The sequence below is a fragment of the Gymnoscopelus braueri genome, assembly GCF_963280865.1.
Source record: "Gymnoscopelus braueri genome assembly, chromosome: 23".
In the NCBI taxonomy this organism is placed as follows: domain Eukaryota; kingdom Metazoa; phylum Chordata; class Actinopteri; order Myctophiformes; family Myctophidae; genus Gymnoscopelus; species Gymnoscopelus braueri.
The window spans coordinates 40,613,666-40,629,246 of record NC_137625.1 but is presented as its reverse complement, the minus strand read 5'-3'; the positions used below and the strand labels follow the sequence as shown (position 1 = coordinate 40,629,246).

General features: G+C 40.9%; 1 protein-coding gene across 1 annotated transcript; it reads left to right on the top strand.

Moving 5' to 3' along the window:
* The first annotated feature begins 3,439 nt into the window (after positions 1-3,439).
* On the top strand, positions 3,440-13,582 carry strap (serine/threonine kinase receptor associated protein). The gene is made up of 9 exons (XM_080420671.1): positions 3,440-3,907; positions 4,408-4,543; positions 5,234-5,315; positions 5,618-5,690; positions 6,894-6,993; positions 7,442-7,579; positions 8,069-8,205; positions 11,247-11,396; positions 12,686-13,582. Exons 1-9 carry the CDS (start codon positions 3,796-3,798, stop codon positions 12,748-12,750), a joined length of 993 nt encoding a protein of 330 aa, XP_080276797.1. The 5' UTR covers positions 3,440-3,795; the 3' UTR covers positions 12,751-13,582.
* Positions 13,583-15,581: the final 1,999 nt, after the last annotated feature.

Genomic DNA, 15,581 nt, shown 5'->3' with positions numbered 1-15,581 from the left:
TTCCAACCACTAAAGGTCCTTGCACACTGGTGCGTCTTTTCGTTGCGTTTTTTTTACAACAATGAAAAAAATTGAAAAAACAATGAAAAAAAATAAAACGCAACGAAAAGACGCACCAGTGTGCAAGGACCTTTAGACGGTCATTCTCACACTGCTCAAAACAGTTGAATGCCACCGCCACCATAAACCTGCAATAACCAGCATATATGAATTGTTGGATTAAGTATAGCCATGCACACACATTTCAGCACCATAGGGAATGAACAGCGACACACACGCACGCATGCAACAAGTTAAACAAGTTAAATCAGTACACATGTAAAGAAAAAGATTGATGCTTAAGAGTGTTCCTGAAAACTCCCATTGCCCCCTAACCCATATCCCTCACTGCATATCCCCCAACAACCCATACCCCCATTTTCCCATCCCTTTTGCCTGAAAGCCGACCCATACTCCCCGCCTTACCCACCCCAACCCATTCCCTCCACCCCCCCCCCCCCCGCATGCACCACCATATCCCCCCACCCCACTCCACTGACTCCATACAGAACCCCCACCCACATACCCCCACCCCCCTATGCACCACCATATACTTTTTACATAAAAATACACACAAAAAATATTTTTCTTTTTACATTTCTTTTGGCATATTGTTAAGTATGTCCTCATATGCTTTAATGGTGTGAAAAACATATTTTTCATTTCATTAGGTCTTTAAGAAACTTATGTGGAATATTGGTGAATGAGGCCCATTGTATAGACACTGTTATGGTCTATAGCTGCCACTGGGGATTAATTCAGCTCCACTCCAGCAGAGTGGCCATAAGTGCAAGAAGTTGGGCTATAGCCTGCACATAGTTAGATTCCATTACAACATACAGTATGGTGTATTTGCGCAGCACCAGAGACAGCATAATAGGCTATAGAGAAAATAAAGAAGGAGGTAATGCCCTTCACCTCAATAGCCTATAATTCAAATGGTCACAAAATCCAGACGATATGGTCTGTTCAACAGATGTTAAAGGATCATACCAGCCTTTTTAACATGGGGTCTTACTCCTTTGTCACTTAATTACTTTGATACATTTAATTCCTCAAAACATTATTTTAAATATATTTTTCCATTATTAACTTGAGCCTCTGCACACAAACACCTCGAACTTCATCAAAATTCTATTCTGATGTTAATGGTCTCACTTACAGTTTCTAATCTAGGTCCAATTGTGCCCCACACACAAGTAAGTAATGGGACTGGGTGGGATATAATAAATACATTTAAAAAACTCATTTTAAAGCGCTTTTTGAAACAGGGTTACAAAACATGCTCTACTTTATTTTATTTTAGGAATTAAATCCTATAGAGAATGGCAAAGGACCAACATGACAAAAAGGTTCATATGGTCATTTAAACAGCTATAATTCTGTAAAGTGATATTGATGATAGCCAACATCAACTTAGGTTTTTTTTGTGGCTAACTCCATCAGACTTTTTAATTTGCAGCTGCTGTCAAACAGTTGGAAGGAACCCTCCTGGGTCACCAATTTTGCAAGCAAAATGGGCTACACTAGTTACAAATATCATTTCAGGCACAGGTGGTGTACAATGCTGCATTTTATTCGTATTTATTTTAGCAAAATGTGCATACGTGACTAGAACTTTTAGAATTTAGAGCAGTGGTTCTACCATTTTTTCATGTGAAGGATCCCCAAATTGATATTTGGCCATGGACTCCCATCTCAAAAGATTTTGTGCCAGGGACCCCCAAAAGAGAAGATTTGTGTTAAAACATTTCAAAATGATTCCACATTTTTTAAATATTTTTCTAAAAGATTAAAAAAAAAATGCGTCTAACCCCGTTGTGCGCATGTAGATCAGCTATTTTTGAACAGCCTAAGTATAAAATAGAGTTAAACAAAGTGGTTAAAAATTTGCTGGGGTCCCTGGACCCCACTTTGAGAAACACTGATTTAGCGGTAAATTCTTGTATTGTATTTTGTTTCATCGTGATGCCAAGTAATGTGCATTCGTACTTATGTACTCTGGGGGGCAACATAACTGTCTTTTCCTGCAGTAGAAGTTCATGATGCCGGAAGTGTATTGTCTGTCAAATAGATCCCATATCCAGGAGAGATGGTCCCCCTGTGATTAGCTAGTTGGTTGCCAGGTAACTGTTGACGCGAGGAGATCCACCATGGACTTGAGATCTACTCATCTACCCGTTGTAGATGGTTAGATAGATGGGTAGATTACCGGTAGATCAGTCACTGATCCACTGATCATCAGTGTGGTTCTCAAACCTTTTCATTTCAAGGACCCTCAAATTAAGATGTATTTCGCCACGGACCCCCATCTGAAAATATTTAGTGGCCAGGGACCCCCATACAAGATTTGAGTTATTACGATGTATATGATGCCAGTGGTGTAAAGTAAGTACATGTACTCAAGTACTGTACTTTACTTTACTGGAGTATTTCCAGTTTTCAGTCGGCTACTTTTACTTCTACTCCACTACATCCCAAAGGCAAATATTGTACTTGTACTCCACTACAATTATTTGAAAACTTTAGTCACTTGTTACTTTGTAGATTTGGATTATTATTATTTTTAAACACACACTAACCACTTCAGCCCTATATTCTATATTGCAGTATTGATACTTTTACTTAAGTAAAACATTTCAGTACTTTTTCCACCACTGGATGTTCAACAAATATTCCAAATTTCGGCTCAGACAGTCAGACTGTGAGGAAGCCCAACGTGTCATCACCAGTTGCCTAGGCAACCGTCTTAAAGCCAATCACAGCGCGACCACCCATCTCTTCGTCAGTGTTGCCATGTCTGCTTATTATAAGCAACTTTGGGCTTGTTTTTCTGTAAAGTTGCTTGTAAATATTGGTAGCTGCGGGATGCGTTTTTTTTTTGGGGCTTGTTTCTGAAGTGTAGTTGCTTATTTGGGCTTGTTTCCTAATGTTATTCAAACCAGTGGTTCTCAAACATTTTCATGTCGAGAAACATTAATATGTTTTTGTCCGCGGACACAACCCCCCCCCCCCATCTGAAAACATTTTATGCCATGGCCCAGGGACCCCCAGCCATACAACATTTCAGTTGTTAAAATGTTTCAAAAAATATTCCACAATTCTTTCAAAATGTCTTCAAGATGTTTTTGAAAATAGCAGATCTACAAGCTCACAACGCGTCATGGCGTTGTGAGCTTGTAGATCGACTATTTTCAAATAGCCAACGTATGTTTAAAGGGCGAAGGGCTCGCTTCTTTTGGGCTTGTGTTCCCTCGCAGATGAGTGAGGCTGGGACCGAGGTTATTGTGTTCCTAGACATGGTTGCTTATTTCTCTCGCACAACCTGGCAACGCTGCTCTCCGGGCTATGGGACGCAGCCCGTGCCTTCAGTACCGTGGTTATATTTGTGCGGTAGCCGCTGATGATGCACGTTTTGCTAGTTAGTTGCAATGTTGTAGCTAGTAGCAAGTTTATTCCTATGCTGGGAGGACTGGAACCTCCTCGAACACTCACTCATTTTTTTATTTTAAAATCAATGAATTACTTATAGACGCTAAGCTAAGCCAACGACGTTAGCTACATGACAAAACTCTAGCTATATTATTTATTATCATCGCTTCCTCGGCTTGGGTTGTTGCCGGGTCATAGCATTCTGAAGCTAGCAGTGTTACGATCGGCTAGAAGCGTTTAGCGTTTTTATACTCAGTTCTCCAATTCCCTTTGAATCGCTGAATTTAATCATTTTTAACATCATTTTTTCGGGCTGTTAGAGTCATGGCTATGAGACAGACCCCACTCACCTGCTCGGGTCACACCAGACCTGTGGTGGACCTAGCCTTCAGTGGAATCACTCCCTATGGGTACTTTCTCATCAGTGCCTGCAAAGGTGAGGAGAATCACATCAGCAACATCTGTGGATCTTACGTGATGTGGACTTGGGTTCATTTGACCAATGGGCTTTATATTATTATTAGTATGAATTATTATTATTAAGTGCTTAACAACTTTCACTCTGGTATTCCTATTTTGGGCATGCCATTATAGGTAAAGTAAAGTATAAAAATACCAGATCTACCAGCTCACAATGCGATGCAAGACTGTAGATTGGCTATTGTTTTGAAAATATTTGAATAGGGCTTAAAGTGTTTAAAGGCTACCTGTGTTGATTACAGTGTAGGATTGTGGTTGATTGTTGTTATTCAACAGCGTACCACTATAATTTGCTTCAACCATGCACGCATGCAGCTGTGTTGACTACTGTTGGACTGTTGCAAATGACACCACTGACAATTATTATTAGATTGATTGTTTACTTTGACAGTATGATTGTGTTGGAGACACTACACCGTGTGTGTTTTTAAGAACTATATAATATACTTTTTGCAGATGGTAAGCCCATGTTGCGCCAGGGAGACACAGGGGACTGGATAGGAACGTTCCTGGGTCACAAAGGTGCTGTCTGGGGAGCCACTCTGAATATGGATGCCACCAAGGCAGCCACTGCTGCAGCTGATTTCACAGCGTGAGTGTCGAGCGTGGATCTATCCCCTATCTATCCCTTAACACCTGCAACACATGTGGATCTACCCCTTATCTATCCCTTACACCACCTGCAACACATGTGGATCTATCCCCTATCTATCCCTTAACACCTGCAACACATGTGGATCTACCCCTTATCTATCCCTTCTAACACCACCTGCAACAAATGTGGATCTATCCCCTATCTCAGTGGTAATCAAACTTTTTCGTGTCAAGGACCCCCAAAAGTATATGTATTTGGCCACGGACCCCCCATCTCAAAATATTTCGTGCCAGGGACCTCCAGAAGCAAAGATTTTAGTTAAAAGAAAATCGCTTTAAAATATGTGATTCAAAGATTTGCACAAATTTTAAAGATTTTTGAATAGCCAAACTATAACACTTGGTTAAAGTGTTTAAAATGATTATGACGCTATATTAACTACTTTTGCTGGGGACCCCCTGGTACCACTCCCCCCCCCCCCCCCCCCAAGGACCCCTGGGGGTCCCCGTACCCCACTTTGAGAACCAATGCCCTATCTATCCCTTACACCTACAACACATGTGGATCTAACCCATATCTATCCCTTATACCTGCAACACATGTGGATCTTTGATATAAAAAATGTGAGGCATTTTTAACAACACATCTTGTATGGGTTACCTGGTACCATGTCATGTTGTTTTCCAGGAAGGTGTGGGATGCAGTGACTGGAGATGAGGTCCTTACATTGGCACACAAGCACATTGTCAAGTCTGTCAACTTTACACAGGTATGCGCATGGATGCTGCATACAGAAATGCTAGTAAATGTGTTTGAATGCAATGCATCTAAGTTACTTTGAAATAATAATAAATAATGAAGATTTAATGGTACAATATTCGTATTGAGTAACAACAATGCATGTCCAAATGTCTGTTAATGAACAGTCTTGGCTGTTATTTAAAAGTCCTGTTAATAGCTCATAAAACATGTATGTATATTAAATAATCGGGATTGATTTGAAGTCGTATCACCCATTCTACTACTACTACTGCCCCTCTCTTAATCTCTCCAACGATCCTCCCCCAATAGGACAGCACTTGTCTGCTGACGGGAGGAAATGACAAAGTGCTGCGCATCTATGATCTCGGCAAACCTGAAGCCGGTGAGTAGCCACTTTTCATATAGAGATCCCGCAATAGTGGCGTAACCTAGAGCTGTCATTAATTCCAGGCTTTGCTTTTTTTTACAAGGAACCAAACAATGCTTTTACATGGCCTGCCGGCGACTTGCAATCAGAGGCGTGACATGTAACACAACACTGTGCCGGTTAAGATGACAGGCTGTTTTATAAGAAGATCAATTAAACCATTAAAGTCTACCATACCAGCCCTGACAAAAAAGGATAGTCATTTTGTGTTTTAAAGCAATTATGTTGATGCCTGACCATGAAAGATGTAAAAAATACATTCTACAAAACTCGCATTATAACGTAATTTCACTCTCAGAAATATGTTGTTGCCATTGGGTCTCGCCCGTTTTCTCACAAAATAAAAGCTTCATATTTTTCTGTTGGAAAAAAAAGGTGTGTGTCATTAATGAATGCAGGGCGTGTTGGGTTGTGAAAAAGATGCGTTCAAGCCTTGTTTGTGTGAACAGAAATGCATTTAGAGGAGAAATATTGAAGTGAAGCAGGGAGCGGTTCAAGGCAGAAAGCTGCACGGACGTTAGACATCACACCCCTGTCCCACCTTGCCGGCTGTGCCTTGTACACAGACGTTGATTCGGCTCAGTGGCGACCTTCACTACTGGCTCAAAAGTGACACGGGGGAATGCTGTGTAAAATGGGCTATGACAACTTCACCAAATGTGAAATGTCTTTTTGCAATATTGTTTTTTTCCCAAGATATCTGTTGGGGTTCAGATAATGTGTGATGAGCATTTACCATCATTTTGTATTTAACTACCTTATTTTACCGTAATTTGATATCCTATACTAAAATTGGCTAATGGGAGGGCTGGTGGGCGGGCATGGATTTGACCTATGACTTAGACATAAATAGAGGCCGGCCTGTGGCCCGTCACTATGACTCAGACATAACCCCGTCACATGCCCATATATTGGCATATGCTGATGACATCAGGGATCTCCATATACAGTATGGGCGTATCGGTCGGAGCGGCCGTGCGACGTATGTGTGAGGGCCACATTGCGGCCTGAACCTCTAGTTGCAAACTATTTGCAACGTTTAATCATATAAAACAAATAAGTACTTTTCATGGATGTGACCTAGATATGATTTGAATGTATTTATTTTTGTATGATGGTCATCTGACACCACTGCTGCACCTTTGTGCTTCCTTTTAGATCCACATGAATTCCCAGGTCACACTTCAGCCATAAAGAAAGCCCTGTGGTGCAACGATGACAAGCAGATCCTCTCATGTGCTGATGACAAAACCGTACGGTCAGTGACAGGATGTGTATAAAAGCTGGACATTACATTTGGACAGTTTCAGTGGTCTCAGTGACCTGCTATAGTGGGTGCTTTTGCACGACTCAATGACAATTAGCAACTATCGTCAAGTGTTGCAGTAGATAATCACTTAGTAAAATGGACATGAGTTGCACTGCACTTGGTGCACCCTTTTTTTCCCTCTACACCAAATCTCTTCGCCGAAAATAGCCCATCTACAAGCTCCCAACACCCAACGTGTCGAGATGTTCAAGTGGTTAATTGTGTAGCACCTTTAATTCATAGCAATGTAAACTCTAGGTGCTATTTTCCCTATGTTCCCTCAGTTTAGGGTTAGGCTTGGGGTTGGTGTTAGTCTTGATGGAACATAAGAGCTGAGGGAACATGGCTACACTTCCGGCATATTTATATGCAAATGCAATTGTATGTGTGTCTCCAGTCTGTGGGACAGGAATTCCACGGACGCCGTGAAGACGCTATCCTTCGACTCATCACCGAGCAGCATGGAGCTTGTGGCTGATGGGGAGATTCTGCTCATCACCTACGGAAAGACTATCGCTTTCTACAACGCCCTAAGGTATCCTCTTCAAAGCCTGAGATGAGAGAGAGGCCAACTTGAGCAATGTTTACATTTACTTTGTTGTAAAAGTGATTTCCAACCTTTGGTTAAGGGGTCAGATGGGTGGGATTTTCACAGCATGTTTTTTTTAAGGATTAAAAAAATATTTGATTGTGTTCCGGCTGTTCCACTATGAAAACTAAATTTTCAAGGTTTTAAAGAAGATGGTGACTTATTTTTTTATATATTAATGTTAATCAATACAATCTTAGTGTTTTGCCAATTATTTGGGGGCCCACTTGCAATATCCTGGTGGCCCACGAATGTGCCCAGGGCCACAGGTTGGGAATCGCTGTTGTAGACGAGTATCGTTCTTATCCAAAGCGACAATAAGCTCAACAGTCAGTTAAACTTTCATGTAAACATCACAAGCAACCAGTAGGTGGAGTCCAAGGTTTAAAGCAACAATGTGTTGGTAAAAGATGTCTTTGTGTCTTTGTGTTCTAGCTTGGACCTGATAAAGACAGTTGAGGCACCAACTTCCATCAGCTCAGCTTCCCTTCACCCAGAGAAGGACTTCCTTGTGGCTGGTGGAGATGACTTCAAGCTCTACAAATATGACTACAGCACCATGGAGGAATTGGGTGAGCGAAAAATCATAATGCATGTTTTTAAAAGAATGGCTTCTCACTACCTGCAATGGGTTGTATGGTTTTGTGAAATATACAGCTTTTCATACAGGGAGCGACACAGCTCCTGCATTCTCGCTTGGATCAGCGAGATCGCACTGCACTCCTCGTGTGAATAGATGCGTTTTGACACTTTGCTTAGAAAAAAGCTCTTCACATTTCAACTCGGGGGCGACAGTTTCACGGGAGAAACCTGTGGAGGTTGATGTCAGATAGCCACAGTCACAGAGGAGCATTAATGCAAAGCATGGAACTAACTTTTTCGTCTATGGGTTATAGCAGCATGTGCAATTTACTACGCCAAAGATTTTTCTTTTCTTTTCCCAAATATTAAAATAGGTACATTGGCAGGTTGCATGCTGGCTGAAAAATGATTAGCCACACTACAAACATATCTGGTTCTGGCTGTTGGCTTGTGTAAATACTCCACTGTAGATATAAAGATATAAGAATACTAGCATGGCTGACATGTTTCCTCAGGAGTGACTCCAGAGTCTGGGAAGACTTCATTGATCGGCAGATAATGAAGGGACTGTCCCCTCAGGGCTCTGTTTGGATATTCCCATTTTTAACGCATTTATACCTGAGGCCGATTGTAAAAACGCCTTCTAAATCCAATAAAGCTTTCTGAAAAACTTCAAATATTTATTCAAAAATTACAAAACAATTATGTACAAGTACCCCAAAAGGGGTTCCCGGATTGAAAGGCATAGTTATGTATGGGGGTTCCAGGTCTAAATGGGTTAATCAAATTGCACAGTCTGTATTACATGCCACCACATGAAACCACAGTGCCACAACGAGCCCCCGCATCTTCTTGTGGTTGTCCGCAATGTCAATTTGAAGCTCAGGGTTGACTGTGCCTTTGCTGTCGCAGCCCTTAGACAGTGTAACAGTATTCCCCTCCTTATCAGATCTGCCCGTACACGTCATTAGTCTTTTATTCCTTATGCTCCCTGTTGTGAAACGACACGTTTGAATCATTTTGTGGCGTCCTAATTAATATTAATACACAATAATAGTAATACACAGAAGACATTGGGTGATTTAGCCAGACGATCAGAGATCTCTGTCTACTGATACGTCTGGGGGCATCTAAATTCAGTGATGCGTTTGAATGCCGGAGAAAACCAGCAGTAACGAACCTGCTTTTAAAACCAATCCTCTCCCGATACCATCCCATATGAAGGAACGCCCTAAAGTCTTTACATTGGTTCTGTAATGCTGGTATTTTTTTACATTTCCAAAAAATTTTCCACATCAGCAAGCAGAGATCTCTTAACGCCTGGCTACGCAAGAGTCGAGACTGTGTTTTTGCCACATTATATTATTGATCTCCTCACATCAGAACAATGCCATTTAGATTGAAAATCATTGGATGTTTGCTTAAAGGTGATACACCATGCATTTAAAAAAAATATCATATATTTAATATCATATTGTTTATGTCCCTCAAACGTTTTTCAAAAGGTTTGAGCCTAAATCAAGCCTCAGATATACTCATTCCAATTAATGTATAACTTCTCTCTGGCTTATAAAGCACTTTCACCTGCAATACCACATTGTCCTTATTTGGCACATGGCGCTATTGAGCCAGTTTGTATGCATGTTATCTCCTGGTTCTGTGTGGAAAAGTAGGGAGAAAACAAACTTTTTTTTTCTTTGTAGGTATCGCATGTGACGTCACAGGCGGGGGCAAATCAGTTGGCCTGTTTTGAGACCAATTTACATAAAACCCCAGATATGCTGTGAAAGCCTGAGTGCTCAAACTTGGGTATTTTTTGGGATAGAAGAGAGGTATGGGAGACCAAAAACACACACAAAAGAAGGAAAAGTAAAAATTCATGGTGTAGCTCCTTTAAGTCTATGCTCAAAACTCACTTATATTCACTTGCGTTTTAATCTTCTTGAAGTGGTTGGTTTTTCGCTTAATGCATATGCTCATGCATTGTTTATTTATGCCTCTAGGCACTGTGTCTGTAGCACTGTGTCTTCCACAGCACAACAACAACGGGGTTGTTGTTGTGCTTCATTATTATATATAAATTTGACTTGCCTTTACTCTACTCCCTGTTTGTTTTTCCGGTATCTCTAGTTGGGTCGTAGCTAATTTATTGGCTGGCAAGGGCTGTTGTGCATTCAAATACAACCAATCAAAACACTATGAGAGACTGAGAGAATACAATGATTCAGCTCACTCTACCATGAAGGCGCGTTAATCCAGAGTCCAGATTATTAGATGTATCTGTATCAACATTTACCAACTGTAATACTATTATTCTACTTGTGTTTTGAATACTTGAATAGTTTAGTCGTCAGATCATCTGCATGCTAGAGCATGTTAGTCAAAAGGTGTGTCAAGTTCAGTGTCAGGACAAGTGTACTCCGCATGAGTGCACCTGTTCAAAACACAGTAGGGTGCGGATTCCCCCTGACAAGTCTGACGAGATGTAAATGCTGAACTCCTGCAACCTGTACCCAATTGTGAATGGAGCAGTGGTCAAATAGCAGTAGCAAAATACTTGGTTCTCTTGTATACCTAAACAGTACATGTGTAATTTAGCCACGTTCAACCTGGCGTCCTTTTTTTCAAACATAAAAAAAATGAAAAATAGCGAAAATGGCTGATATATGAGCTCACAACATGTCTCATCACACCGTTGTGCGCAGGTAGGTATTGGTGTCGCTTTGCGGCTATTTTCGCAAGGGCTTCAGTGGTTAGCTCACATCTCTGTATTTCAACTTTTTATGTTTTCGTTGTAAATTGATGCCCTACGTCATCATACAAGAGTCGCACAAAATTATTGAAAATAGCAGATCTGTGTGAGCTTGTAGAATTTGTGAGCTTGTAAAATCTTTTGAAAATAATATTAAAAGAAAGTGGTTTTGAACAGGTCTCAAGGTTTCCCACCCTACAGCAACGATATGCAGTACACTGTTGTTGGTGAATTATTGGTTTCATGTTCCAACACTGGCATGTTCTGTCCCGTTTGTAGAGTCCTACAAGGGTCACTTTGGACCGGTCCACTGTGTGCGCTTCAGCCCAGATGGGGAGCTGTATGCCAGCGGCTCGGAGGACGGGACACTGCGTCTGTGGCAGACGGCAGTGGGCAAGACCTACGGCCTGTGGAAGTGTGTCCTTCCTGGTGAGTCTCGCTCTGCATGCCCAAGCTCTGCACCAGCTGGTTGTCAAACTCTTTCATGTCAGACAAGGACCCCCAAATTGATATATTCTATTATTATATTATGTGTTGTTAAAAATTATTCCACATTTTCAAAGCTTTTCAAAAAAGAAAAAATAGAACCTCGCTATTGTTGAATAGCCGAAGTATAAAATAAGATCGATGTAGTTAAACTGATTTTCATGATGTATTAACCGATTTTGCTGGGAACCCCCTGGGGCCTCCTCAAGGACCCCTGGGGTCCCCAGACCCCACTTTAAGAATCACTTCTCTATACTACGTCTAAAGTGCAGATCTCAGCATAATACTGCTATTTTGTTTTATCCAAAAGAAACGGATCAATAATCAAACCGAACCATTTGACTGAACCACAGACCCACCAGCTACAGTTTAACCACCGTCTTAAATCCTCTAGCCTTACTGAAACCGACCTGAATTGCAACTGTACTTGGACCCCTTATTTTTGTCTGCACCAAATCTCTTTGCTAAAAGTTGCCGATCTACAAGCTCACAACCCCGAGGATTTCAAGTGGTGTAAAAAAACAACAACAAAAAAGACAGCTTTTGGCTGATGTTGATTTCTCTACTCATCCGTTGGTCGTGCTGACATGAAAATGGTTTTGCAGGAATGCTATTCTACACTGCATAACCCATTAGCCAAATATGCCTACAAATATGTAAAGAATGTACTACAATATGTACGGCTTGTGCATGGAGTGTGCCATATGGACAGAATGTGCAGGGTGTGTAGTTTTGCATGTGCACCATGTGTCTGTAGAAAAGCATTGTACAACATGTGCAGGTAAGAAGAGAAGACGCCTGCCCACTGTCTTCGCTTGCTCAATAAAGATTTGATTTATTAAATTGTAACATACTGAATACAGGTTATGTAAAGGTAGAGTGTATTTTTAAACTGCATTTGTGAGCTAGGGGTATCATATGCTCTACACTGTAGAGCGTATGATACCCTACCCCTAGCTTACAAATTGCAGTTTAAAAATGATTGGTATGTATATAATGAAAACCCTGAGCTCTTGGCTATCTCCTTATCATATTCATCCATCCAACCATCTAACTCCCATTTAAATCACTGGAGGACACCGGAGGCAAGCTGTCTTTCTTGCTGTGCCCTGTTTATAAACAAAAAAAGTAAAATAAATGGTTGCATTCACTGTTGTATGTTAAAAAATAAAATGCATGTTGGGGGACGTGAATGCTACATGTGTTTCATTCTCTTCATTTCTTTCTATCAGAGGAGCTAGCATCAGAGACCGTTGAGCCGTTGATCAATTCCACTACAGTTGACATCAAGGCCTGATGATCGAGATGAAAGAACCCCATCACAGGTGGGAAAACGTGAGACGAGGGAAGGACGACGAAAGTGAGGAGATGAACAGCGGGGTATTCCAGTGTCTTCATACCATGCCCCAGCGAGGAGCAGAGTTCATTTCACTACATCTTCATCTGTAACCGATGTGGATGTGATGACAGGTGTTACCTGTCATAGACCAGTGCATTACACACACACACACACACACACACACACACACACACACACACACACACACACACACACACACACACACACACACACACACACACACACACACACACACACACACACACACACACAGTTTGAAGCAGTCATATATCATTCTGGGCTCTAGAGTAAAGCAGTAAACCTGTGAGCGTCTGTGGCTCATCGCTGCCTGTTTCCTCTCTGATCTAGCCCAGTTCTGTATACCTGCTCTCTTCTGTAAACTAACCCCCCCCCCCCCCCCATTGGAAATGACAAGGAACTTTTTTCGTTTTGTTTCAAGTCACAAACTTCTGGTCTGAAGATTTTTATTTGTAGTTTATTTTATTAATACGAGAAGACACACGCTTGCTGCACAAGGTGTGGAGGAGGTGTTTAGAATTGGAGCAGTTTCATTTATATGAAATTTGTATGAATTTCAAAATCTATGAATGTTTCTGTGGGTTGTACGATTGGAGCATATCCATGCTAATGGAAAATCTTATTTTGTGATGAAGTGGAAAGGGAAACACTGTCACTGGATTTAATTTCGCCTTTGTGTTTTATGTCGTTATTTGTGTCCAGTGAATGAATAAACGGGTGCTTTACTATTTTGTAAATGCACAAAAGGCTGTCATTGTGTCTTTTTAATTGTGTGCATATCAGCTAGTGCTGGGCGATATGACTTCGAATCAATATCACGATAATGTTTGTAAATATTGTGAAAATAGCAGATCTACATGTTCACAACGCGTTGTGATGTTGTGAGCTTGTAGATCGGCTAATTTTAACTATTTTATGTATGCCACATTGTACAACATTGCATTATACAGGGTTAAGTGGTGAATCAGACTAATTTAGTCGATTATAAGAACTACTGTATATTAGGATTGTTTTTGAGTCGATTCATTGATATGTAAGACATTTATTAAAAATGATCCAACCCCTCCCCCGCATTCTCCAATTAACCTACCTGAGCAAGATTAAGTCGGTTATTGATCCTAAATATGGGTTTTGACATAATTTTATATATACTGTCTCGCAGTTAAGAGGGGTTGGACTAACAGTTTTTAACGTGCGGCACGCCGTATGGGGTATCCTGGACAAGAACTACTGACTTAAGTGTCTAACCAGAAGTACAGGGCTACAGAAAGATGTATCCCTGTACTTCCTGTTGGACACGTTTGGCAGTACTTTTCCAGGCTTTTTCCAGGCTTTATCTCCTCATGAAATGGAGATAAACTGGGAATGGAGTTAGGGTGGGGAAAGTTCATGTTTTATTTATTTACTTGTTCATATTTTTGCAAATATACCAAATTTGACCTCTGCATTCATCCATTTTAACTTGTAGGAGCAGTCAGCACTTCTTCCCCCAAACAGCAAATTACACTAACATTAACATGCGATGTCTGATTGCTCCAGGGAATAACAAGTGTCTGTTTATAAGTATTAAATATTATATAGGATTACTGGTTCCATGGATAATAAGCCTTATATACCTTAATACATTATAATTGCCCTCTATAACAAAAATTAAATATTTTAGAAACGGTTGAGGGACAGCACCCGTTGCAAGTTGATGTCATTTGACCATGTGTGGTCCAGCCCTATGGAATGCATGTGCAAATAAAACATTTAAAATATTTTTATTTTGATGCTCGTATTAACCTTAGGAAGTGTTAAGTAGTTTTTTATTTGCACATTCATTCCATTAATGGCATAGGACTAGACCGCACATGGACAAATGACATCAATGTGCGATGGCATTGTCCCATTTGAGTAAAGATGAACTATTTCTAAAATATTTAAGGTGTTTTTAATTTTGGTTATAGAGGGCAATTATAATGTATTAAGGCATATACAGATTATTAGCCAGGGATCCTTTTAATAATATAATAAACTATATTTATAGAGCACTTATCAAAAACAAAGTTGCAATGTGCCTTACACAAAACTGAAGAAACATCTAATTAAACAATAGAACAAAAACAGGTGCAACAAGTGAGGTATGAAGTACACAGTCACCCTTTATCTTCAGCCTTGACACAGGAACAATCAACAGGTTCCCACCTGAGGACTTCACTTATACAGTATGTTCTCTTCTCCCGGTTTTACCTAAAAGCCTAGCAACAGAGTTCTGTACCAGTGGCTGTGGTTCTCAAAGTGGGTTCTGGAGATCCCCAGGGGTCCTTGAGGGGGTTCCACATCCACAACACCCACAGCCACAATACTAGAGGGAGCGTAAACAACGATCTGGTAACACCCACCTATTAAAAAAAAATCTCCTTCTAACAGCACTGCCACACAAGTGTGGAATGCCCTGACCTTCCTTTAAAACAGTCCTGAAAATTCACCTTTCAGGAGGCCATAGGGGGATGTACTTCTCCCTTATGACAGGCGAGGCGACCTCCCCCCTCTTTGCCGGACCCAGGGGGTCTGGCTTACATGAGGCTTTGTACCTGTTTTCTCCATACATGGGCATGGTCACTTTGTCCTTAGGCCCCAGCCATAAAAGTCTGTCCCCCTTTCGTCCATACATGGGCATGTTTTGTACCTGTTTTCTCCATACATGGGCAAAAAACTGGTTTTGGTCACTTTGTCCTTAGGCCCCAGCCATAAAAGTCTGTCCCCCT